The following is a 23,806-nucleotide window of genomic DNA, read 5'->3' on the forward strand; positions in this document are numbered from 1 at the left end:
GGCGGTCACAGCAGGTTTATTGTCAGCGACAGAGCACCAGCGAAGCTCGCCCGGCGGGCCCAGCCAGCGGCCGGGGGGGAGCAGGTGGTGTGGCGGCCAGGAGCTGGAGGATGCTGAGGTCCCGGCCTGGTCTCCTGGGCTCCGTGTTTCCTCCCACTTCTCTGGGTCCAAGGAGCATCCGTCCACCTGGGCTCAGGCCACCCTAGGGGTGGTTTCCGGCTAGGCCCACCCTGGGCAGGAGAGCGGGCCCCTGGAGAGCGTGGGCTAGTGCCAGGGATGGCTGCGGGGCTGGCGGGGAGCAGCCAGGCTCCAGGGAGGAGCGGGAGTGCGCCCGGCGCCCTAGAGACTTCAGGCAGGCAACGATGGGCCTTCTGGGCCCCCCGGCCCCCCAATTCACCCAGCCCACGAGAACCCTAAGCCCTGCTCCCCAGTGAGCGGGGGTGAAGTGAAGAGCCAAAAGCGCACCCGGGGGTCTCCAAGCACCTGGCAGGGAGCTCGGCGAGGGCGCGGGGGGCGGACCTCACGTCTGCAGCGCCAGCGGGCGGTTGGGCCCCGAGGGCCGTGAGCCGGCGGGGCTGGAGCTGTGGGCCTCCTGGAGGTCCTGCAGCACCTGCAGCAGCTGGGCCAGTGGGTCCTCGGGGGCTGGAAGCAGATGCAGGATGAGGGCGGAACAGCCAGGGCCAGAGGGCCCCCCCCCACCGCCCCCGGAGTGGGGCCCCGCCCACAGTCCCCCGGAACGGAGCTCAGGCCACTGCGGGGGCCCAGCTGGGAGGAACCTACCTTCCCCTGGGCCCGTGCGCACAGAGCCTGCCCCTGTGCCCGCACTCAGCTCCCGGTGCTTCTCCCTGTGGCGGAAGACAGAGTGAGAGCTCGTGGTGCCCTTGCCAGGAAGGCTGGGTGACCCCACGTGGGCCTCCTGAGCTGGAGGGGATCCTGGGGGTGGGGGCCGACCCTTTCAATCTGTGGGGAAGTAACAGGGGTCCAGGTCATGGTCCTCTGGTCACCTGCCATCTTCCCTCTTCCAGCCTCCTCTGGTCCCCCCCCCCCACCCGCACCACCACGGTGCGCCGGTGGAAGGCACTTTGGAAACCCAAGTTCGAACCACATCACTCCCGTTTCGGAGGACCCTGCGGAAAAGGGCCAGCTGGGGCCTGAAGTCCCAGGATTAACTGGTGGTGGGACGAGTTTCCTCCTTCTGGGAGGACGAGCCAGTTGCAGGCTAAGCACAATTCCTAACTGGGGTTCACCAGAGATCCCTGGGCCCTCAGGTACGACCCTGGGAGCCCACACGGAGGGAGAGCGAGCAGCCACGTGGACCCCAGGCTTGAAATTCCTTGCTTCGGAATTCCACTGGCTTGGGCTTTTTGCCGGTCTCCCTGACGTGTTTCCGAAGAGCTGTGTCCCTGTTAAGATCTAACGAGCTGCTCCTCCTCCTGAGATGCCTTCTAGGCCCCATGGGGTCGGTCCGGTCCCCTACCTGCTCTGCTCATTTGCTAATTTGAACTGACCGCAAGCGAAGACATCGTTCCCAGTAACTGGTTACAGCAGCCACAGGAAGTGGGCACAACAGGGACTAAGGACGGGTCACCGTGTCAGGGGATCAGAGGTGCCAGTGGGGCAGAAGGTCTCATGGTGCTCAATGGCAAGGAGGTGAAGCAGAATGAGAGGAGGGGTGGCCGGGTGGTTCCAGAGCTGGGGAGGCTATGGTCAGGCCCCAGGGCACTGGTCCCGTGGCGGGACCCACCTGAACCCAAGGTGGCTTGGGTTCCAATCTTGGCTCTGTCGCTTCCTGACTTAAATGGGGGACAGCTGTGGGTTCCGGGAATAGAACAGGGTGGTGGCTTCATCCAGTAGGTGTGGAGGACGAAGTCACCGAGCCAGGGGGCCAGACTAGGGGTAGAGAGGAAGCTGGTGACAGGACCACACCATCAGAAAGGACATGTGGCTGCAGAGTGACCTGGGAGCTACTGGAGACTCTGGCTCACAGAGGAGCGAGCGGTTCTCGTCTGACCCCATGAGCTTCGAAGGGTTCTGAGGAAGAGATTACACCCTGGAAAAGTTGATGAGGAACAAGGACAAGAGCCACCACCCCTCCAGGGCCCCGGGGCCTGGGGTGTGGGGCAGAAAACCGCCCCCATTCCAGCAGGCTCAGGGAAGCCGCTCAGGGAAGCAGAGGGTTGCTTGGAGATCTCCCCACTCTGGACTCCACCTCCGGAGATTCTGAGTCAGTGCGGTAGGCATTCTGTTTTTTTCTGAGCGGGAGCCAAGGGCTGAGAACCAGGGCATTAAGGAGATGGCTGAGGAACTCAAGAGAGCTGGCTGAGGACAGTCCCTGCACTCCGAGGGCATGATGGGGAGGCCGGACAGGTTGGGAGGCTGCGTCAGTCCGGGGCAGGACCACAGCCGTGGCAATGACCCAGGCCTTCTGCAGCCCTTGAGCTTTCCTCCTCACATGAGCCAGCCTCATGCCGCAGAGACCCGCGTGCCCCTCCCCGGGTGTGGCTGCCACCGGCAGGAAGGGGCCAGGCCTGATCCGCAGCAGGGGACCAGCCATGCAGTCCCAGCTCTGGCCCTCGCCCGCCACACTCCCCGGGGCCACACAGGCCTCCTCACCTCAGTGCAGCCTCCACGCCCAGCAGGTGCCGGTAGATGAGCTGGGCCTCCAGGTCATGATCCAGAGGGTCATTCCACTCCTGCAGGGTCACCCGTGACCGGGTCTTGTCACAGCCCAGATCTGGGGGCACAGAGAGGGCAGGGTTGCGGGCAGTGTCCATGAGAGCTTACGTCCAACTTCATGGCAGTGCAGGTGGGGACACTGAAGCCTGAAGAGGGACAGGAATGGGCTCAGGGGCCCCAGGAGGGCAGCAGCTCATCTCTGCCGGGTGCAGCTCCTGAGTCCAGAGATACATGACTGCCGAGCATGGGAACCGCACAGGAGACAACTCAAGGGGGCCGGAAGGTTTTCTGGATGGCTGCCTGCCTGGAAGGAAGAAGGGAGCAGCCTGGGACCGTAAGATCACGGGGACAGAAGCTGAGGGCTTCGGGCCTTGGAATGAGCCGGCCCTGCCACTTGCTGGCTGACGACCTTGCAGAGGCACCGGCCCCCTTAAGCCTCAGTTTTCTCCTCCACAGAATGGGCTACCAGACCTACCTCCTAGCGCCCTAGGGAGTCCCCCTCACCAATAACAAGGGCTATCACCATGAAGGTCAAAGCCAGCGGCTGCAGGTCAGGCCAACCAACCAGAGCTGCCACTGTCCCCTCCCAGACCCAGGGCTGGGCTGGAGCAGGTGGGGCAGCTTCCCAGGGCCTCCCGTGTCAGGCTCCAGGGGCTGAGGCTTGGGGCTCCAGGGGCTGAGTCTCTTCTGAGACCGTGGAGCAAGAATTTTGTAAAGCAGTGAGCCTGCGTGGCTCAGTCGGTGAAGCGTCTGCCTTCAGCTCAGGTCATGATCCCAGGGTCCTGGGACTGAGCCCCGCATTGGGCTCCCTGCTCAGCAGGAAACCTGCTTCTCCCTCCCCCACTCCCCCTACTGTGTTCCCTCTCTCGCTGTCTCTCTGTCAAATAAATAAATAAAATCTTAAAAAAAAAAAAAAAAAAGAATTTTGTAAAGCGGATAGAGGTAAGAGAAGATCTTAACAGTCCCAGAACTGAGCTGTCCGATAGGGAAACCAGTTAGCCACAGAAAGCCGCTTAAATTTAAAATCATTAAAATTACATAAAATTAAAACAAACTTTGAACTCTGTTCCTGGGCCACACTGGCCACGGCTCAAGCCACGTGTTCATAACGAGCACACGCGCAGAACCGGGCACCAGTCCCACCATCATGGAAAGTTCTAGCAGCAGCTCGTCTCGGCCATCCCTCGGGTGCCCAGGGTCCCCCACCCGCAGCTCCAGTATCAGGCTGCCCGGTGGGAACATGCAGCTCCGCAGCGAAGAGTTCCCACAGTGTGTTCCTGGGAGCCCTGCTTCACAGGAGCCTCCCTCCCTGGGCAAGAAAGGGCCCCTGTCCCGTGAGCTGGTGTCACACTCCAACTCGTTTCCAGGCCTCCTCGGGGCCCTCAGCGAACCCACGTGCGGCACCCACACCACGCGGCACGTCCCAAACTGCCGTCACAGACCCCTTCCCGCCCGGAGCCCCTGCAGGGACCAAGGCCTTCCCACGGGTGCACAGGTGGCCCCCAGCCAGGGTGGACAGATGCCGTGTAGGGGGGCCCAGGCCTCCGCTCCCACCTGACTTGTCCTTCTGGTGGCAACAGCTCCACTTGTCCCCACGGAAGACGCCAGGGTGGTAGGAACCCAGCAGGCCGGGGTTGCTGATGCACACCTTCCGCAGCGCAGACAGCCACTGGTTCAGCTCGTTCACACACTGCCGGGGGCGCGGGGGGCCGTCAGAGGTCACCCGCTCCAGGAAGCCCGCCCTCCCTTCCTGGAGCTCCCAAGCACGTGGCCTGATGAGCAGAGTGCCGGGGGGACATCGGCCGCCACTCGCCCCCTCGGCCATGCCTTGGGCAACTGTACGGGGTGGTCACCATTTTCCCCTGTAGCTCTGGACAGTCCCTCCCAGGGACAAGCCAAACCCCCTCTGACTTCAGCCTTCCTTCTTGCTCCCCGTGTCCTGCCCCTAGACGTTCTCTCCTTCACGATGCCCCTTCTCAGAGGCCCTCCCGCCCACCCTTTAGAGAGCAGCGTCCCCCTGCTCAATGCTACTCTGTCCCCTCCCTCTCTCCCTTAGTCTCCTTTGTGCCCTTCAAGGCACTGCCACCATTTGACATTTTAAGTATTGATTTAGGGGCGCCTGGGTGGCTCAGTCGGTTAAGCGACTGCCTTCGGCTCGGGTCATGATCCTGGAGTCCCGGGATCGAGTCCCGGGATCGAGTCCCGCATCGGGCTCCCTGCTCGGCGGGGAGTCTGCTTCTCCCTCTGACCCTCCCTCCTCTCATATGCTCTCTCTCATTCACTCTCTCTCAAATAAATAAATAAAATCTTAAAAAAAAAATATTGATTTAGGGGCCCGTCTGCCTCCCTGGGAGACAAGTTCCACGAGGGCAGGGCTCCTTCCCCTGCCACTGTACCCCCAACCCCGGAGAACCACGCCTGAGCCTTGCAGACGCTCCACAAACACCTCTCAGATGAATGGATGAATCAGTACGGAAAGAGACAAGAACCTGAGGGCGTGTACTCAGAGCCACACGCCGCATAAACATGGCAGGATTACGTGTTGACGTGTTCCGCAAACACATAGGCACCAACACAGATACTCAGAAATCGTTTTCCACAAACGCGTACAACGTGTGAAGCTCCAAATCACAGGACCGTACACGTCCTTACACTGGACCACGCACAGACCTACACTGGGGTGCCTAGACAGGCCCCCAGGCCCCACACACACACGCGCACTGCACTCAATCAGCTCTCACACCTTGCTGGGCCTGGTGCAGCTGACAAGGGGGTAGGAGGCTCACTGGGGCCTCCTTCTAGCCCCCCCATCTCCCCAGGCAGCTCTTCCCCCAGCGGCCCTCCCCTCGAGTGCCCCCACACGGCCCCCACCTTGCACTGCAGGTACATGGTCTGGGGCTTGCCCGCGTCATCCTCGTAGATGACCTGCATGACGTGCGAGCTGCCGAAGCTCTTCTCCTCCACCTTCTCTGCCGCCCGGATATTGGCTAGCTTGATGAGGGCGCTTTTCTGGAGTGGGCCGAGGCAGGGAGACTCAGGGTCCGAGCCGGGACCACTCCGTGTCCTAGTTCTGGGCCTTAGTCTCCCCTTCTGCAGCCCCGGGGGTTGGCTTAGGGGACCCGGCTCTGTGAGTGACTCCAGCCAGACAGAGCGCAGACAAATGGTGACTAAGTGCCTGGCCTCTCGAGGGTTCGCAGCGGTCATGGGAGGTCTGAGCTTTGGAAATGTCTGGACTCCCAGCATTCCCCAGGCCTGGAAAGTAGCACCTGCCTGGACCAGGCCCTGTGCCTTTCCCCTTATGAATAATCCCCCCCCCCACCCCGTGCCTTTACCTTCCCCGCCTCCTGGCCCCTCCCCACTCCTGCCATCATCCAATCCGGTAAGACACGAATGAGACGGAGAGAAGCTGTGCGTCTGATGGGTCTGTGTCCCTGAGGGGCCCCCAACCTACTGAAGCGGAACCTGGGCTAGCAGCCCCCAACCTGGGGTCTCCCATCAGAACTCATCAGGGACCTTATCACCCAAGTTAAGAGTCCCCATGGCCCTCAGGAGAGCACCCACTCCCCCCAGCCTGGCATCCAAGCCCACCACCCCTGCTGGCCCCAGTGACAAGCAGATAAGGGCAGAGCCGCCTCTTGGGAGGAGTGGGAACACCTGGAGGGGAGCTCTGGGGACACACATCTGGGGGTGGGGCCTCCCAAAGGACAGAAGATGTGCTGCCCTCTTCTGCTGAAGAGGAGACAGGAAGGAGGCAGAAGGGGGGAGCTGCACAGGGGGATGCACGGATATGCCCACAAAAAGGCAGAGCTCAATGCCAAGGAATGGAAAGGGGCCCAGAGTGGCACAAGGGAAGGCCCTGCCAGGCTTGGCTGAGGCTGCAGAAAATGCTGAGGGGACTCAGCGGCTGGGCAGCTGCTAGGAGTGGAAGAGACCGGAAAGCGAGAGGCCCAGACTAAGGGGTCACCCGGGGAGCTCCCTCACCCTCTTGGTTCTCCCATCAGCTGCTCAGGGCCGGGTTGGGAATCCCCGGAAGACCATCCCCAGAGCCTGGCTGGCGGGGGGTCGGGTCAGCCCAGCTAGGGCTCAGCAGATCCATCCAGAACATAAGTGCTCCGCCCTTCCTGGGAGAAGAGCATGGACAGGAGGCCAGCCCGGGGCCTTCGGTAAAACCACTGGCTGAGATCCTGCCCTACGCCGGGCCCGGGCTCTGCACCCTCAGAGTGATTATCTTCTCTGCCCTCAACAACTTGGGAAGTAGGGACCGTCGTCCCCAGTTTGTAGGCCAAGACACCAACCAAAGCTCAGAGAGGTTGAGACACTTCCCAGGTACACAGGGCTGGAAACCAGGACTCCTCCCAGCCCCCCTCTCATTCCTCCATCTCTCAGAAGCACCCCTCAGCCCCCCACCCCATTCATGCACCAAGAGGCCAGGGCTGACATGGCAGCCACTGCCTGCCCCCTGCCCTCTGGGCAAAAAAGCTTCTTCCCTACGGGTCTTAAGAGATCCTGTGGCTGAGACCAGAAGCCTGGTCCCGCCTGGCGTTCTTCTCTGATCCCGGTGGGCCCTGGGATGGGCTCCGAGGGAGGAGGGTGTTATAAACCCCTCGGATCCCCACTTGCCCACCTTAGAGCTGGGTGTCTTGGCGAAGCTGAGGGCCTCGGTGGTGAGGGAAAAGTGGAGTTTCTTGAAGGAGGACATGAGGGGGCCCTTGCCCTTGGTCCTGTGGATGAAGAGCGGCCCCTCCTTCACCGGCGGTGCCTGCAAACTCAGTGCCCGCTGTAGGTCCAGCTCTGCCGGACCAGGGAGAGAGGGTAAAATGTGAGTCCAGGGACGAAGTAGGGGCTGGAGCAGAGCTGCGAGGGGCACAGGCAGCAGGTGGGCAAGGCCGTGGGACAGGGCAAACGGGATCAAGAGGCTGTGGGTGCGACCAGACAGAGGGCAGAGTAAACGGGACCTGGAGGCTGTGGGCCCCGCTGTAAGACAGGCCAGTGTGGGTGGGGCCACGGGGCGGGGGCGGAGCAAATGTGGACGGAGAGGGTAGCCTGGGGCCCCACGGGGAGTGCTCACCCTCCTTCTCCTCGATGTCCACCAGTTTAGTGATGAAGTCCTTCAGCTGAGCCACGCCCTGGCGCACGGTGGGCTGCAGCGGCTCCATCCAAGCCTCCTTGGCTCTGGAAGCGGGCGTGTCCATGTTGCCCACATTCTGGACCGCCTGCGGGTGCCAGGCTCTGCTGGGTCAAGGGCCCCCCACGGCAACCTCCCCCTTCCCGCCCCCAAATGGGTGCCACTCCCGCGGTAGAAACGGAGGCAGAAGCGGCACAAGCTCTGCTCATGGGCCTGTTCCATCCGCACTGGGGTTCGGGGCTGGGCCGATCACGGAGTTTGAGGCCTTTCGGGACCTGACAGTTGAGACTACTTGAGGCCAACCTACTGGCCTTCCTCGGCAAGTTTAATGGGAGAGTGCTCCCCCCCACCCGGGTACGCCAGCCCCAGCCTGGTGCCAGGCAGCTAGGTGCCGCCTGGGAATAAGTAGATCTGGGCGTTCGAAGGCCCGCATTCACACAACACAGGCCGTGCGGCCTTGGGTCATCTCCTCCCCCGCAGGGACCTGTTTCCTTGTCCATGAGCTCGGGTGACCACGAGAAAGCTTTGTCAACTGTGAAGTGCCGTGCCACCGGCGTTCCTGGAGCCAGTCGGGGACACACTGCCATGCAGGCAAGGGCCCCGTGGGCAGCCGGCTGGGCATCCCGCCCGCGTCCGCGGGCCCGCACCTTGGCCAGCAGGAGCAGGGTACGGCTGGTGCGCGCGTCCGCGTGCCGCTCCCGCAGGTGGAAGAGCTTGGGCGCCATGATGGCGGGAGAGAAGAAGCGCAGGCACAGGAAGCTGGTGACGGCGATGAACGGCACGTTCTGGGGGGCGCGGGGGAGGGGGGCAGGGCTGGACTGCCTGAGGCCTCGCCTCGGGACCGCCCGCGGGCCTTTGGTGCTGTCCCCGCCTCTCCCGCTCCCCACGACCCTGCCTGCGGTCCTAAGCCCCTACCCCCCCCCACCACCGCCACCGCCGCGCCCGGGACGCCAGGGCTCCCCCTCCCCGCCCCCGCTTTCTTCCCTCCGCCCGGCCCCACCGGCAGGGGGCGCACCTCGTGCTGGGCGCTGGGGAAGCGCTCGCGCACGCGCCGGAAAAGCTGCCGGAAGGTGGCGCGGACCACGGCGGGGCATGCGCGAACGGAGCGACTGAGCGCGCTCAGCAGCGCCCCCAGGTGGGTGCGCAGCGTCTGCGCGCTCTGCTCCAGCACCTCGGCCTCGGTCTGTGGGCGGTGCAGCCCGGAGCACCTGAGTGGATCCCGCGGAGGATGGAGGTCAGCGCCCCTGCACAGACTCGCACAGAGGCTCCCCGAGACAGGCGCAAGAAGGCGTCAGCAGAGACAGGGACAGAGGCAACGCACAGGTGGGCAGAGCGACGGAAGGCAGACCCAGGCAGAAAGGGCCAAAACATACACTCGCAAAAAGGGCCTGGCACCCCCGCCCCCCCTCCTCCCCGGAGTCCCCCCTGGCCTCACCCTACATCCTTGACCTCCACTTTGCTGGGGTCCAGCTCCACGTACTTCTTCTCCTCAAACACCCTGTCAATGATGGGGCCCAGGACGCCGTGCAGATACCGCATCCCAGCCACCTGGGGGCCGCGGGGGGTGGCATTGGTCCTGCCTCCCGCCTCCAGCTGCAGGCCTTCCCCCTGCAGCTGGCCTCCCAGCCACCCCGTGCACCACCTGCCTGCCGTGTCCACTCAAGATAGAGCCAGGCACGCAAAGGGGACAGCGTGACAAACTGCTGCTGCGCGAATGAACGAGTGAAGGGATGCATGGGTGGATGGATGAAATTCTCAGCCTTAAAGGGCCCTGGGCTCCCAACCAAAGACTGGAGCTTAAGCTCCCACCCTCTCTCTCGGCCCTTCTGAACCTCCGTCTCCTCACCTAGGAAACAAAGACCATATACCACTCAACCTCACCTTCAGAAAAGACTCCATGGACTTTGAGGCCAGAGAGTTGCTCCGGAACAGGGTGTTAGCCTCACCTACGAGCAGAGGTTCTAGTGGTTAGGGGGTTGGGGAAGGACGGAGGACCATGGGGGTGGGGGCTCTAAGCTGGCCCCTCTGTAAGGAACTACCTTGCCACCTCCCAGCACACTGCCACACCTATGCCTTTTGCTCTTTGCCTCCTCAGACCCAGCTAAGCTTCCTACAGGAAGGCTTCCCAGATTTCTCCCCTCTCAGTATCTCTGGAGTCCTAGGCTCCTGGTTCCCCTCTCCACCACACCCTCAGACAGGCTGCCCCCTCCCAGGCCTCACTGGTACGACCCAGCTCCAGCTGGAAGAGCAGGTCCAGAAAGTCTTTGGCCAGTCCCTGCCCCAGGAAGAGCTTGAGCAGGTTGGTGGCCACATCCTGGCGGCACTCAGTGCTTGTTGTCTCCTCAATAAGTGGTATCAGCTGCCCTGGGCCCTGCGGGAGGCAGTAAGGAGAGGCAGGGCTAGAGGACCCACAGGGGAACCCAAACCCTTCACTCTGAGAACCTCAGAGGACCACGGGGAAGGGGGGGTACTTTTCCAAGGGATGGCAAGGGGCCCTGGGCACTGGCTAGTTCCTTACCATCCTGAGAACGGAGCGGTTTGCTCTTCAGAGCAGGTATAGGCCTGCTGTCCCCGGACCCTCCCCCCTCCCCCCTTCCCCCGGGGCCCCCTCACCTGGGTGCCCAGCTTCACCTCACAGCACAGCAGCCGCACCAGGGGCTGGTAGCAGCCGGAGGGCAGTACCGTCTCGTCCCGCAGCCGCACCTCCAGCTGCAAGGAGCCCAGGCTGCCCCTGGAACGGGCAGGGCAGCCTGTGACCTCTCCACCAAGGACTCAGGCCGCCTGGGCCAGGCCCCCTCCCCACTGCCTCCATGTTCCCCACTTGGGGCCAGCCTCTCAGTCTCTTGGCTCATGCCCTCCACCTTGCCTCCCTGCACTGCCTCCCCCCCACCCCGGCCCCCATTCTTTCCCCAAGCTGCTTTCTTTCCCTGCTCGGAAAGCCCTTCCCCCTTCCAACCATCTTCACAGCCTGGCTCCCTGCCCCCCTCTAAGACCCCTTGGACTCTGAGCTTGACCCATGTGGATGTGCTGGGCTCCCCAGCCTGGAATCTGTAAACTCTGAGAGAACAGCTCCTTCGTGTATACGCTCTACACTGGAAACAAATCCCCAAGTGTCATAACAACCTGCCAGGGGCACTGAGGCTCGAGCAGGTTAGGCAACTTGCCACAACAAATCTAACTGCCAAGCTCCCCTGCTCAGATCCCTCCTGGTGGGGGTGCTGACCAAGGCTTAACCATCTCTAAGGCCCCCCTTCCAGAAGCACAGCACAGTTCACTGAGTGATGCTGCTCAGCACGGCCTCATCCGCAGCAGCCCTCCAAAGGGCCCTTGGCTGGTTCTCTGGAAATGCCTCGCTGCTGGACACAGCCGTCTACCCTGCCCCTGCCCTGTCAATGGTGGGGATAGGGGGTCTGGGGCTTTCTGCAGAGAGACAGAGCTGAACCATCCAAGGTGGGGGACACTGCTGATTCTCCACCTCCAGGCTGAGTGGTGGGCAAGGAGGCCAGAGGGCTTCCTTGATGGGGTTGCCAGATTTACCAAAATAAAAATACAAGACGGGCGCCTGGGTGGCTCAGTTGGTTAAGCGACTGCCTTCGGCTCGGGTCATGATCCTGGAGTTCCGGGATCGAGTCCCGCATCGGGCTCCCTGCTCGGCAGGGAGCCTGCTTCTGCCTCTGACCCTCCCCCCTCTCATGTGCTCTCTCTCTCTCATTCTCTCTGTCTCAAATAAATAAATAAAATCTTAAAAAAAAAAAAAAAATACAAGGCGCCCCATTAAGTTTGAGTATCTTTAGTACAAGTCTGTCTCCAGCACTGCATGGACATACTTACACTGAAAAATGACTCATTGTTTGCCTGAAATTCAGCTTTAAGTGGACATCCTATATTTCATCTGGCAACCTTATTCCTGGAAAATTTGGCGGGGAGAGTCAGAGTTCTGGGGACTTGAACTCTGGTCTGAGGTCTGCTGAGAAACCCTCAAAGGGAAAAAGTCTGAAGGCCTATTCCAGAATCTGGCAGAACGTAGAAAGCAGGAGACCTCTACCGCCTCCAAGCTAGGAGGACAGGGCTGAGTCCAAGGCTGTGAGAAGGGCCAGGTGGCAGGACCAGCCAGGATAACAGTCTGGCCCAGTGGGCAAGGGTCTGCCCCTCCCTGTGCCTGCCTGCCTGCCTGATGGAGCCAACTGTCAGCCCCCACCAGCCCCACTGGCAAGCCCAGGTACTTACTCTCCCCGCCGACTCTTGGACTGGTCAGGCTGCAGCCGGAACCAGCCCTCCTCCTGCTGGGTCGCCCACAGTCTCTGGACATTGAACACCACCTGGGGGCAAGGCAGAGGTGGGGGGGGTGGGGGCGGCACGCTAAGGCTGGGACCCTCAGCTCTCTTCCTTGCCAACTACTGTTCCTTTTGGGGGAGTCCCTTCCGGGGGTCCCTGAACACCAGTGGCTCATTCTGGGGAGTGCCCCTTTGGGGCAGCCGGAGGTGGGGGGGAGCTGGGGGCCTTGCCGGAATGGAGGCCAGGCTCAGAGGTGGTGGCAGGTGTGGCTGGAAGGGGCGGGGCACTCACTTTGCCCAAGAAGTCATTCCGGCTGACAAGGTCCCAGTCCCAGGCTTCCACACACAGCGCTTCCATGGCCCCCTCTTCCAGCTCAAACTCAAACATCTCGTTCCAGCGGGGGTAACATGATTTCTTCACGATCTGCCCAGAACAGGGCGAGGAAGGGTGGGGCTGACCCCCACGGGCCCCCCCAAGCAAGGCCCAGCCAAGGGCACAGCCACCCCAAACACCCCACTTGGGATCCCTGCTGGGGCCTTGCAACAACAGAGGTATAAACTTCCCGTCCAAACCCCTATTCATTTCTCAAGGTGGGGAATGGAGGCCCAGAGTGGGTAAAGTACTTGTCCAAGGCCACAGAGCAAAAAGGTAGCAGACTGCACTGGGAAACCAGGACTCCACCCTATACCCATGCTAGGGGCTGAGCCCACCACCCTGGCTGCTTCCTGAAGCAAAGCAGTGGGGGGAGCTGTCGGACGGTGCAGATGAACCCCACGCTGCTGTCTTGGCCCAGGAGGCTGGGAGTGAAAGGCAGCTGGGGCTGTAGGGGCCGGGGCCAGAAGCGCCAGGACCTGCTATGTACCAGGATCACCCCACTTTTCTAAACCTCTTCTGTGAGGCTGTAGTCCCAGCCTGACCTCCCAGCCGATGAGGGCCTGCCCGCCCCCCACTCCCCCAGTCCCCTCACCGAGGTCTCCTGCGTCCGGCCGTTGTAGTGCACTCGGACGAAGGGGTCAGATGCACCATTTCGGTCCTTGGGGGCTAGGTCCCTGGGGGGGTGGAGCAGAGCATCCACTTCTCACACCCCCCCTCGCCAGACTGCACCCCAAGCAGTGGGGTAACCACACCAGGCTGGGCTCATCCGCGCCCTGGCAAGCTGGGTGACTGTGGACAGCGCCTCTCCCTTTTCTGGATGCTGATTCCTACAGTATTCACCCCACCAGCCTCCACACGGCACCCACACCAGGCTAGGGAACCCCCCATGGCTCCTCTGAGCTGACAGCTGCAGGCTGGCTGTGAGCTCATCCTCTGCTCTGGGGAGTGGGGGAGGCAAGTGCATCATGGAACAGCCTGGGCTGTGCCCTCCACCCCGCCCCGGGTTCCCAGTGCAGCCCTGAGCTGGGGCTGCCTCTCTGAGCCTGTTTCCCCATCGGTAGAATGGAGAAGATAACTGCCACAATTGAGATCATGGGGCTTCTAGAAGGCCTGCCCCGCAGTATTCCCCTACTTGGAGAGTGGATCTTGGGGAGCAGCCCCGATGGGCCATCCTGCTGCTCCTTTGCAAAGCCCAAATCCCTCTTCCTTTTACTGCAATTACTACACCCCCAGCTCAGAGCCCTTTGTGGAATAACAGCAAAGCCCACCCCTCTTCCTTTTACTGTAATTACTATTTTCCGCTCTTCTCCATATTTTCCAATTTAAAGCTTCTCGGGCCTGCTTTTCTTTCCTCCTCCGAGCTAATAGAGTTCCAGAACGTGGCCTTGAGAATCTTCCCAGAAAGATGAAAAACATTCTTTCTGCACAGACAGCATCTCAGGCCTCCCAGAATGCCAGTGGGATCTGAGCGGGGGGCGATGGGGGGCCAAGACCCCCCCCAACTTCACACAGAGATCTGGACAGACCGCTCCTCCCGCCCAGGCACCTGCTAAGCGGAGGACAGGTTGGCCCAACCACCGCGTCCCCAGGAGTCTCGGCAGCATGTGTGTGTCCATGTGCACGCGTGTGAGTACACGTATGAGCATATGCACCCATGTGAGCATGCACGCACACGGGCCACAGACAGCCCGGTGCCAGGTGAGGCTGAGGGAGGAGGAGGCGGGTGGGCAGGGGGACAGAGGGTGGGAATGGCCATGCATGAGGGTGTGACCGGGCCTCTGCCCAAGTCTACACATTTTCCCTCCGCCTGTGCCTCGTCCACGCTCCAGCACCAGGACAGAGAACCAAGCCAGGGGAGCCACAGTCCCCGCCTGCAGGAGAGAGAACTTCCTCCCCGGGAAGCTGACCACCCCCGCGGGGACCCGCTCTTCCATAGGCGCTGGCCAGGCCCTGCCCTCCCGCCCCAGAGGCAGCCAAGGACCCTGTGCGGGCGGCCTGGAGCCAGAAGGGAAGGCGCTCCTCATGGAGCGTGTGTGACTCACACTCAGGCCCAGACAGGAGGGGAACCTGCAGCTAAAAATACCCGGGTGGGGGAAGGGGGCCCAGTCATAGGTGACTCAGGCCCACCTTTCTGCCCAAGTCACTGTCCCTCCTGGAGACAACCCCCCCAACACACACACACACACACACACACACACACACACACACACCCCAAGTTCATACCGCAGTTAAACCCAGGGGAAGCCCAGTCTTGGCACGGGGGCTGCATGCTCAGAGTCTGGGGTCCCCTCTCGCCTGCTACCCCCACTGCTCTATGATGCCCGAAGCCCCACCGTTAGAACATCACCCCGTCCCCAAAGAGACATAGCGTCCTGGGCCGGGTCACCCAGGAAACACCTTCGGGTCAGGGCAACCTCCCCAGTCCGCCTGTGTGCAGGCCTTGGTGGGAGGAGGTGCAGGGCCAGGACGTGGAGTTCGGGGGGGGAACCGCAGGCGGGCAGTAGCAGCAGGTGTCCCTAGTTGCGTAGGGCCCACCACCCCGCTGCCCAGACCCTCCCGCCTCACCTGGCCTCCAGCACAGAACAGCGCAGGCGGCGGGCCCGCGGCCCCGGCACCACCTCCAGGCGCAGGTGGATCTCACCTTGCACCTCCTCATCAGGGTCGACCTCCGTCAGGTGGGCCCAGCCACTGAAACCTGTGGGGCAGGCGGCTCAGCCGGGGGCCCGGCCCTCTCCCTCAGCCCCGCTGGGCACCACAGCGCTCCTCCACCATCCGCTCAGGGTCCTCTCGAGCTCTGGGGGGCAGGGGCGCTCGTCCCCAGGGACAGATGGGGACACAGGCCCAGAAGCTAAGCAACAGCAGTTGCAAGAGGCTTGACGCAAATCCAAATCCGGCGACCCCTGTGTCCTTACTCTCATGCCCCGCTGACCCTAACTCGTGGCAGGACCGCCCTCTCGGGCCTCAGTTTCTCCATTTTAAAACAGCGACTCTTTTGTCTGGGGCTGCTGGAGGAGGGGCCAAGCCCAGATGGGGAAGCAACAAGGGACCAGCATCACTTGGGCCGGGGGACCTTGAGGGGCTGGCGCGGGCAGCGGGCAGGAAAGGCCTCTGGCCTGGCAGGTGCCGAGAGGCTCCGTGAGTCAGCAAAGTCGCCCCGGCCTCACAGACAGGAGCAGGTGTGTGCCAGGAAGGCCCGGGATGAATCACAGGGGCTCGGACAAGCAGAACCCGAACCGCCTGAGAGCTCGCGGTCTGAACCCTCACCGGCTAGGGACCCGGCCCACGGGAGACAGCACCTGCCCTGGGTCACACAGTGAGGCTGCATCAGCATCCCAGCCATCATCCAAGGGGCCTCGCCCGGCCACAGGCTGAGGGGACCCCAAGGGGACAGAAAGAGCCAGCCGATTGGGAGGAGGGGTCTCCACACCTCAGCAACGGAGCATACAGAGGCCCCTTCCTCTGCCTGCAGAGGCCCCAGATCCCACCACTAGCAGCCCCTCTTTGCCCTAGGGGGATGCAGTCCCAGTAGGGGACAGAATGGGGCCAGGGCATTGAGGCCAGGGTCTCAGAACTGGGGGAAGGCCAGGGACGGGGCAGACCAGTGGGGGTAGAAGGAGGGGGGCCAGGAGAGGGGAAGCAAGAGCAGGCCGTGGGCTCCCTCCCAGGGATCTTACCCTTAGGGTGAGCAGCCAGGGTGTCCCTGGTAAGGCAGACCTTCCCGATAACGTCGTCCCGGCTGGAGGATGGAGAGGGAGCCAGAGCTGGGCAGGGCTCCGCAGGGAGCCCGGGACCCCCCTCCTGCCCAGTTCAGGGGCCCTGTGGGAAGCAGGGAGGCTGATACTCCAGTCATTTGCAGGAGCCGATCGGAGCAGGACCCATGACCCTCCTGCGGGCCCTGCATTCTGGACACTCTCAAGAGCATGTGCTAGGTTTCTCCATGTGGACGGACACATGGGCCCACATATATGCCAAGTTCATTCTGGGTTTCCTAGCTCGCATGCCCCCACGCACAGCCCAGCACACCTGTGCCTTTATTCACGCACGTACGTGCACATGGATGATGTGGTGAGAGCAGTGTGAACACCCCCGCCCCCACAGACACCTGCTCGCTCAAACCCTGAACCCTTCCAGACCCTCCCGGGGCTCCCCCTCCCTCCAGGCCGTAAAGAGGAGGCAAAGCGACCATCATTCTCAACAGGCCCAGCAGTGACATGGCAGGGTCTGGGCCCCATTTGAAGGGTGGGGGCCCACCCACCTGAGGGCATCCTCATCCATGACGTAGAAGGCCACCGCGTGGAAGGTGGGCGGCAGGTGCACCTGATACTCCTCGCCCCAGAATGGGCACAGGGTCTTCCACACAGTGGCTGTCCTACAGGAGAGGACCCTCAGCACCTCTCTGGGCTACCCACAGGCCCCGGGCCGTGACAAGACAGGGCCACGTGACTTAGGTTCACCTTTCCCCCCATCCCCTTCCACTCCCGAGAATGAGTGCTGATGATTTTCCTTGTCCTAGTCCCCACTGTCCACCATCAGTCATTCCCTCCTGACCTTCCTCTCTGCCCTGGGTGGGGCGCAGGGCTGCATCTAGCAGGCTATTTTCCATTTGGGGAAACTGAGACCACAGGTGGCCAGAGCTGGCCCAGAGAGGTTTTACGTGGTCAGACCCTCCAGGGCAGAGCCTTCAGCTCATGGGACTCAGCAGGGAATGTTGGGGGGTGGGGAGCTGAAACCCCCAAGGACCCGGATGAAGGCTCAAATGATCACCTTCACCCCAACCACGACAGGTCACTTGAATGCTGGAGCCTCGGTTTCCCTGTCTGTCACAGAGACAATCAGAGCCATCTTGCCCATCCCCCTCTTGGTATCATGGTTTGGACAGAATGTGAAGACTTGGGGTCCTATTTGCAGGGGGGAAGAACCACGAGTCTGGCAGCCTCAGCCGGCAGTCAGCAATGGGCACTTCGGTGGGCAGAACAGTGGGGCAGCTCTGGCCATGAAGTTCAAGGTCGAGGCCAGAGACACAGAGGAGTTGGGACCTCAAAGAGCCTGCCCAGAATCGTGGAGCCCAGGGGCAAAAGTGCATCCAGGCGAGGTGGCCCTTCTGGGTACAGGCTGGGGCCCCCTAGCCTGGAGCAGCCTTTCTGGGGTATAACCACAGTGGGAGTCTCTCAGGGAGTGGGGACCCCGAGGGAGACCCGGGACAGGGGAGGAGGAAGATGCTCAGGCTTTGGGGTTAGCCAGATTTGGGTCCCAGTCTGACTCTGCCACCTCCTAAGTATGTGACCCTGGGCAAGTTAGTCTCTGAGTCCCGGGGTTCCTCATCCGTAAGTGCAATTTAACAATATCACATCTAGCTCCTTGCAAGTTTTAACTGGGCTGCAAAAGGCTTAGCACAGGGCCCGGCGGACGGTACTCCATAAATAACAGCTACTGTTACTACTACTCGTCCTCTGTCCCTTCCGAGGGCCGTAAAGATCGTCGAAAGGAACAGCACTGGCGAGAGGCCCTTGGATGGAAGGCCTGGATGGGCGTTAAGGTCAGTAATCAGCAGGAGGAGTTAGAGGTCAGTTTCCTCACCTCCCAGCAGGTGTGTCAGGGCAGGGGCGGGGCCAGGGGATCAGACACTCGGAGCCCGCCCCCTCCCCTGCCCCGGGGTGTGAGCTGGCAGGGTAGGGGTGAGTGGGGAGGAGCAGGGGCAGCCCCGTCACCCACCCTTAGTGGGGGCTGGAGGAAAGGGCCGTACCGGATGATGGGCTCATTGTCCACTTTCACGATGCAGTAGGGGTCACTGCTGCCAGTGCTGTAAGACACAAGACCAGGGAGGGGCTGACCGGCGGCCGGCGGCAGGTGGGGTGAGCGTAGGGGTGCCCCGGGGGGCTCCTGGGCAGCTCAGCCCTCTGTGACCCCAGGAAGAGGACAATCAAGGCTGAGGCACGGGGGCCTGGGCTGTGTCCCCAGGGCCCAACGGCTCCTCAGGCTGAAACGTGTGCCCCCCGTGCCCCCCCATCAGTCTGGGAGGCCCGTGGTGAGCAAAGTGCAGGAACCTGCACGAGGCTTCCCTGCAGTGGTGCAGGGGAAGGGGAGAAAGGGCCCAGGGCGGGGGGTGGGGAGCCCTCCTGCTTGGGGGGGGAAGGATGCTCCTTCCTCCCGCCCCGCCCCAAGGAGGACAGAAACAACAGTCATAGTAGGGAACAGCCCCAGGCCAGCTCCAGAAGCCCCGATCGATCCATCTGCAACACCCAAGTGGGCGCCTTGTTCTCTCTCCCCCGAGCCCTTGCTCCCGAGGCTCCTCTCGCCTGGACGCCTGGACCACGCTGCCCACCTCCCAGCCTCAAGCCCCCCGCCCCGCCTCTCAGAGCCCACCCCCATCCCAGAGGCAGGGAGTCGGGTCTCCCCTGCGGGCCCACTGCCTGCAAACTCTCCATCTTTCCCCCCATCCCAGGAACGCTAGTGATGCGCTGTCCTCAGCTGCCACCCCCACCTGACCACCCGAGAGAGGGGCCACTTCTGTGTCCCCAGGGCCTAGGACAGGGCTTGGCACAACACAGGGGGCCCAGGGGTGTTTGCTGGATGAATGAATGAACGAATAGAACAGTCTGCCCTCGAACTCTCGGCCATCTGGGAAAGAAGGAAGGGGAAGACCAAGCCGGGACTGCTCTGGCGCCCTGGTCTCAGTTGGTAGGGGACTCCTGGGATGGGGGGGGGGCAGCCCCAGCCAGGCCTAGGGCTGGTCCCAGGCAAGAAAGGGGGTGAGGACTGTCTCCGGGAGTACCTTTCAGGCCCAGTGTCCATAGATTTGCATGTTGGAGGTTGGGGAATTCCAAGCCCTGCTCCCTTTCTCAAAAGGGGTTCTTCCTGCAGAGGAAGCCATGAGACAAACATCTCCAAAGGTCCTCCCAGGACTCAGTTCTCCACACAGTGCAGTGTGGCGCTCACAGGGTGACTGCCCCGGGTCCCCGGCCTGATGGAAGGGCCAGCCCACGGCAGGTGTTTGGTAAATGTTGGCACGGCCCTAGACTCCTTGCTCCTCTGCCTGTCACCCCTTCCCGTGTCATTTAGGAGCCCCCTCCTCCAGAGCGACCCTTGGGAACACCCTAGCTTGCATCCCACCACCCCAAAGCCAGGGGACTCGGGGCCTCCAGCCATTAGGCCCCTGTGTACCCCCAGAGCTGGGCTGGGAGGCAGGGCCCAGCAGGTGCACGCATATTTGCACAAGGAACTAGGAAGGAGGAAGATGTCCCTGTGGGCTGAGACCTGGGCGGGGGGGGGGGGGGGGTGGGGGGCGGGACCCCTCTACCCTACCTCTGCCTCCTGGCCTGGCACCCCTAGCAGCCCTCTGAGCCCAGCTCTGCCCACTGGGCAGCTCTCACTCATTGAATGAATCTCTGAATGAACCATGTGGTTTGGGGTTTGTGTTACAGGCCAGATCACGGGGGTAAAGGCCTGGAGGCAGGAATGGACCTGGGTGTGCAGGGGCTGCGAGGAGCTGGGTGGCTGGATCAGAGGCGGGCAAAGGGGACAGTGTCAGGAGCGGGCTGAGGCCAGAGGCCCAACCACGAACCCTGGCCAGGTGTTGGGCCCTGTGCCCCTGCCCAGTGCACAGTGAGGGCCCGGACTGGCTCCCTGCCCCACTTCCCCTTCCCCAAGCCACTTGGGGAAGCTAGCCTGGCTACTTGCAAGGCCTCTATATTTAGCCCCTTGGCAGTTTCCAGGCTGTGGGAGGGGAAGGATCAGGGCAAACCCTGAAATAGTCCCGGGCCCGTCCCCAGGGCCACCGGGCGTGGGAGCCAGTCAGTCACCGGTCATTATGAGACTTAGCTCCTGTCTGGCTGACCCAGGCGCACAAGGATGAGAGACGGTAGATGGAAACAGAACAGAAACAGGTGGGCTCTGAAAGCGGTCGGTGAGAGGGAGCACAGCTGTGCTCTCTGCCCTTAAGAGAACTAAAAGCCCATGAGTGGAGATGGCAGATCTGATAATGTCTCCCTCCTCAGAACTGTCTCAGTCAAGATGGAGCACTACAAAAGGTGGTGAGCTCCCCGTCCTCGGAAGTGTGCAAGTCCCGGCTGGAAGGGAGACTGTTCAGGAGACAGGCTGATGAGGCACAGTGAGGCAGGCTCACCACCATCCCTTCCTCCAGCATTCAGTGAGGGCCTCCTGGGATCTCCAAACCCCTGCTGTCCCTGAGCCAAATGATTTGCATGGCATTTGCAAGGCTCAGTCCCCACTGAGCCCCACGGCAAGCCTGCAACATCGGCCCAGCTAGGATTCTTGGGCTGTCAGCAGCAGAAAGAGTGGGTTTGAATCCTGACTTCTCTATCTAAATGCTACGTGGCCTTGGCAAGTAACTTGCACATCCTGAGCCTGTTTCCCCTTCTACGAACTGAGCCTATCTACCTTACAGAACTTAAGACAAGGATTAAATGGAAGGGTCCTCCACAGCCCTTATTCTCCTCTACCACGGACCAGGAGCCCCCCCCCCCCCCCGGGCCCCTGGAATGCCAAGATGAATGAGTCACAGTTCCTACCCCTCGTGGTCACACAGCATGGCAGCCCAAGAAGCAGCAACTGCTACCAAGGGCATCGTCCTGACTCCAGCTGACCCCAACTGCTGAAGGGCACAGTCGGGGGCACAAGAACCAAGGCTGCCGGAGGGCACCAGGGAAAGCCCTGGAACGGAGCCGAAGTTTGAGAGGAGTCCTGAAGAATGACCAGGAGCTTGCTGGAGGACTCTGGAGGGGAGGGTCTGAAGGCAGAAGCCCCTAAGTGTGCAAAAGTAGGGCTGCAAAGAGCCCAAATGTGAGGGGCTGAGGGGGGAGGTCACAGCTGGATGTAAGAGCCAGGTGACAGGTCTGAGGGCTTTAGGAGGTGAGGGGAGGTGAGTAGGGACGGGGGCAGGTCAAGGAAAGAGATCCTGGAGGCAGAACAACAGGACTTAGCGGCCCCGCCCCCATCCCTCCCCCCGCCCCCCCCCCCCCCCCCCCCCCGGGGATGGAGCCCCAGGGTCCCCGGGCTGCGCAGAGGCAGGACTGGGCCGAGAACCTGGCACCTTGGCTCCCAGGTAGACCCAGTCCGAAGCTTCGCCGCCCGGAGCTGGGGAAAGCCTAGAGCCAGGCACTAGGGCCTGCGGGATGGGGAGGGAGGCGACAGACGGAGGGGCTGCTCCTTCCAGCAGCCACCAGCCAGAGGAGGCCAAGCTGACCTAGTTAGCGGTGCTAGCCTGGGGGGTGCTTAGAGGCTGGGCCTGGAGGCTGAGACCCTCCTCAGGGCTCATCTGTCTGCTCTCCCTAGAGACCACATTCCCAGCGTCCGCTCCACCTACCCACCCCAGCACAGAAACCCACCTGGAGACGGCCCGCCCAGCCCCCTCCCTCACCCATTGCTATAGCAACTGCTGAGCCTGGCCTCGCCAGGCCCAGGGGGCCTTGAACTAGAACTGCTCAAGGCGCTGAGTGAACAGGGAAACTCACAGGGGCCACTGTCCGTGTGAGAGAGACGCCCTCGCCCCGGCCTCCCGCACCCCTCCCCATTCGCCACCTCGGCTCCGCTGCGGAGCCCGGGGCGGGCAGGGGAGGGGGGCGCACTCCAGACAGCGGACTTTGGACCCTATGCAGCCTCTGGGCTCCCTTTCCCCCACACCCCGCTCCAGGCAGCCAGCGCACCTCTAGCCTTGTGCTTAAGGGCTTTTGACCTCCAGTTTACAGAAGCGGGAAGTGAGGCTTCAGAGCTAAGATGCTGCCTAAGGCTGTATACAAGGGAGCCAGGGATGGGATGGGGCAGCTCAGCTCTGGGACTACTGAGAAGGGCGCTGGGACAAGGGGCTGCTGACACCTCCTCAAATCTGGCCAGGGACCAGGGAAAGCCCTAGATGTCACCGTGGGTTAGGAGCCCTGGACCAAGACCTTGCTCTGCCATCTGGAGCCAACATTTTCAGGTCTCCGAGCCTCAGTGTCCTTATCTGTAAAATGGAACGATGAGACCGCCTTGTTGAGTACTTGTGAGGAGGTGAAGCCACCGCATGGCGCAGATAAAGCCCAGGGCACAAGCAACAGCTGCTCCGCAGCCGCCCCAACTTTGCACGGGTCCCAGCCTCCTGACCTACAGGTTCACCCTTCACGCCAGCGCACAGCTGGAAGCCCCGGGACAGCCCCGGCCCCCAGAGCGTGTTTCAGGTGCACACTCTCGGGGACTGAAGGTTCCGGAATTACTGAGGAAGACCCCTCGTTTCCAGAGGGCACCCCCACCTACTGAGGGAGACCCCTCGTTTCCACAGGGCACCCCCACCCCCTCCAGCCACACCCCCGCAGTTCACCGAGACATCTCCCTGCGAGGTGCCCCCCAGGCTCAGCCCCTGTCCTATTAAAGCCCCTTCCCCTCTTGAGGCGCTGTTGGCTCCTTCCCTGCTAACTCAAGCCCCTTACAGACCCCCGTCCCCTCCCCAGTCCACAGCCCTTCCCTGTCCCCCCCGCCCCGCCCGGTACTCGCAACAAATCTTACTGTCCCCATTTCCCTTCCAGTCCACCACCGCGGCCACACTCGCCACACCCTCGCCGCTGCTCTACTTGTGGGCGGCCGTGTGGACCCCAGAAAGGTCAGGCTTAAGAGGCAGCGCCCCTCCCCAGAAAGTTAGGGCCCCCACCCCCGGCAGCGCTCACATGTCCTTGGCGGGCAGGTTCTTCCCCTCCACGATGCGGATGGACAGCGAGCTGCGTTTGGCCATCGCGGGTCCGCCTCGCGGGGTCCGGGCCCGGGGGCGCCCGACGCCAGGGTCGAGGGCAGCGGGCCGGCGGGCGGGCGCGGGACTGGGCGCCGCGGGGGGCGGGCCGCGCCGGGCGCGGGAGGTAAGCGCGGGGGCGGGAGAATCGCTTCCACTTCATTCACCCCCGCCCCCGCCCCATGTGCGGGGGCCACTGCGCCCGGGCGGGCCAATCGGCGGCCGGGGCTCCCTGGGGTGGGCGGGGCCGGCCCGGATCGCTGCTCTCATTGGCCGCCTGGGGGTAGGGGAGGGGCCGAGCCGAGGGCTGTTGCCCTGCCGGCTCGCCGCGGGCGCTGGCGGTGGCGGTGGGGTGAGGGCGCGACGGTCGGCGCCCGGGGGGCCTGTGCCACCGGTAGGCGTGGGCGGCGGGCGTGGTCCCAGTGCCAGTCCCCAGGTGCACGGGGGCTTTGGGCCCTAGTGTGTGTTCAGAGGCGTGGGCAAGTGCGGGGACACGCGGGCGGGGGACGTGCGCGGAGGACCGCCCTGGCCACCCGAGCCTGACGCGTGGGACGCCCTGCGTAGGTGTAAGATGAGTGAATGAACAATCGGACAGTATGTCTGGGTTAGAGCCACCTGGACCCAGAAGGAGGCAGCGAGAG

At 62.6% G+C, this 23,806-nt stretch overlaps 1 protein-coding gene across 6 annotated transcripts; it reads right to left on the reverse strand.

The window, feature by feature from the left end:
- RASA4B (RAS p21 protein activator 4B) lies at positions 1-23,275 on the reverse strand. 6 transcript variants are annotated; one of them, XM_034988582.1, is made up of 21 exons: positions 23,107-23,275; positions 18,195-18,251; positions 16,707-16,820; positions 16,126-16,187; positions 15,017-15,146; positions 13,044-13,125; positions 12,368-12,499; positions 12,029-12,120; positions 10,415-10,532; positions 10,022-10,172; positions 9,683-9,747; positions 9,237-9,349; positions 8,817-9,009; positions 8,449-8,586; positions 7,745-7,889; positions 7,301-7,467; positions 5,548-5,685; positions 4,231-4,366; positions 2,614-2,734; positions 781-845; positions 1-642 (listed from the first exon to the last, which is right to left on the reverse strand). In XM_034988582.1, exons 1-21 carry the CDS (start codon positions 23,169-23,171, stop codon positions 521-523), a joined length of 2,406 nt encoding a protein of 801 aa, XP_034844473.1. In that variant the 5' UTR covers positions 23,172-23,275; the 3' UTR covers positions 1-520. The 6 variants fall into 6 exon arrangements, with proteins under 6 accessions (XP_034844473.1, XP_034844474.1, XP_034844475.1 ...); XM_034988583.1 differs by lacking the exon at positions 23,107-23,275 and adding an exon at positions 19,224-19,258; XM_034988584.1 differs by lacking the exon at positions 5,548-5,685.
- Positions 23,276-23,806: the final 531 nt, after the last annotated feature.

This window comes from Mirounga leonina, unplaced genomic scaffold (genome assembly GCF_011800145.1).
Source record: "Mirounga leonina isolate KUSES-001 unplaced genomic scaffold, KU_Mleo_1.0 Mir_454, whole genome shotgun sequence".
Classification (NCBI taxonomy): Eukaryota; Metazoa; Chordata; class Mammalia; order Carnivora; family Phocidae; genus Mirounga; species Mirounga leonina.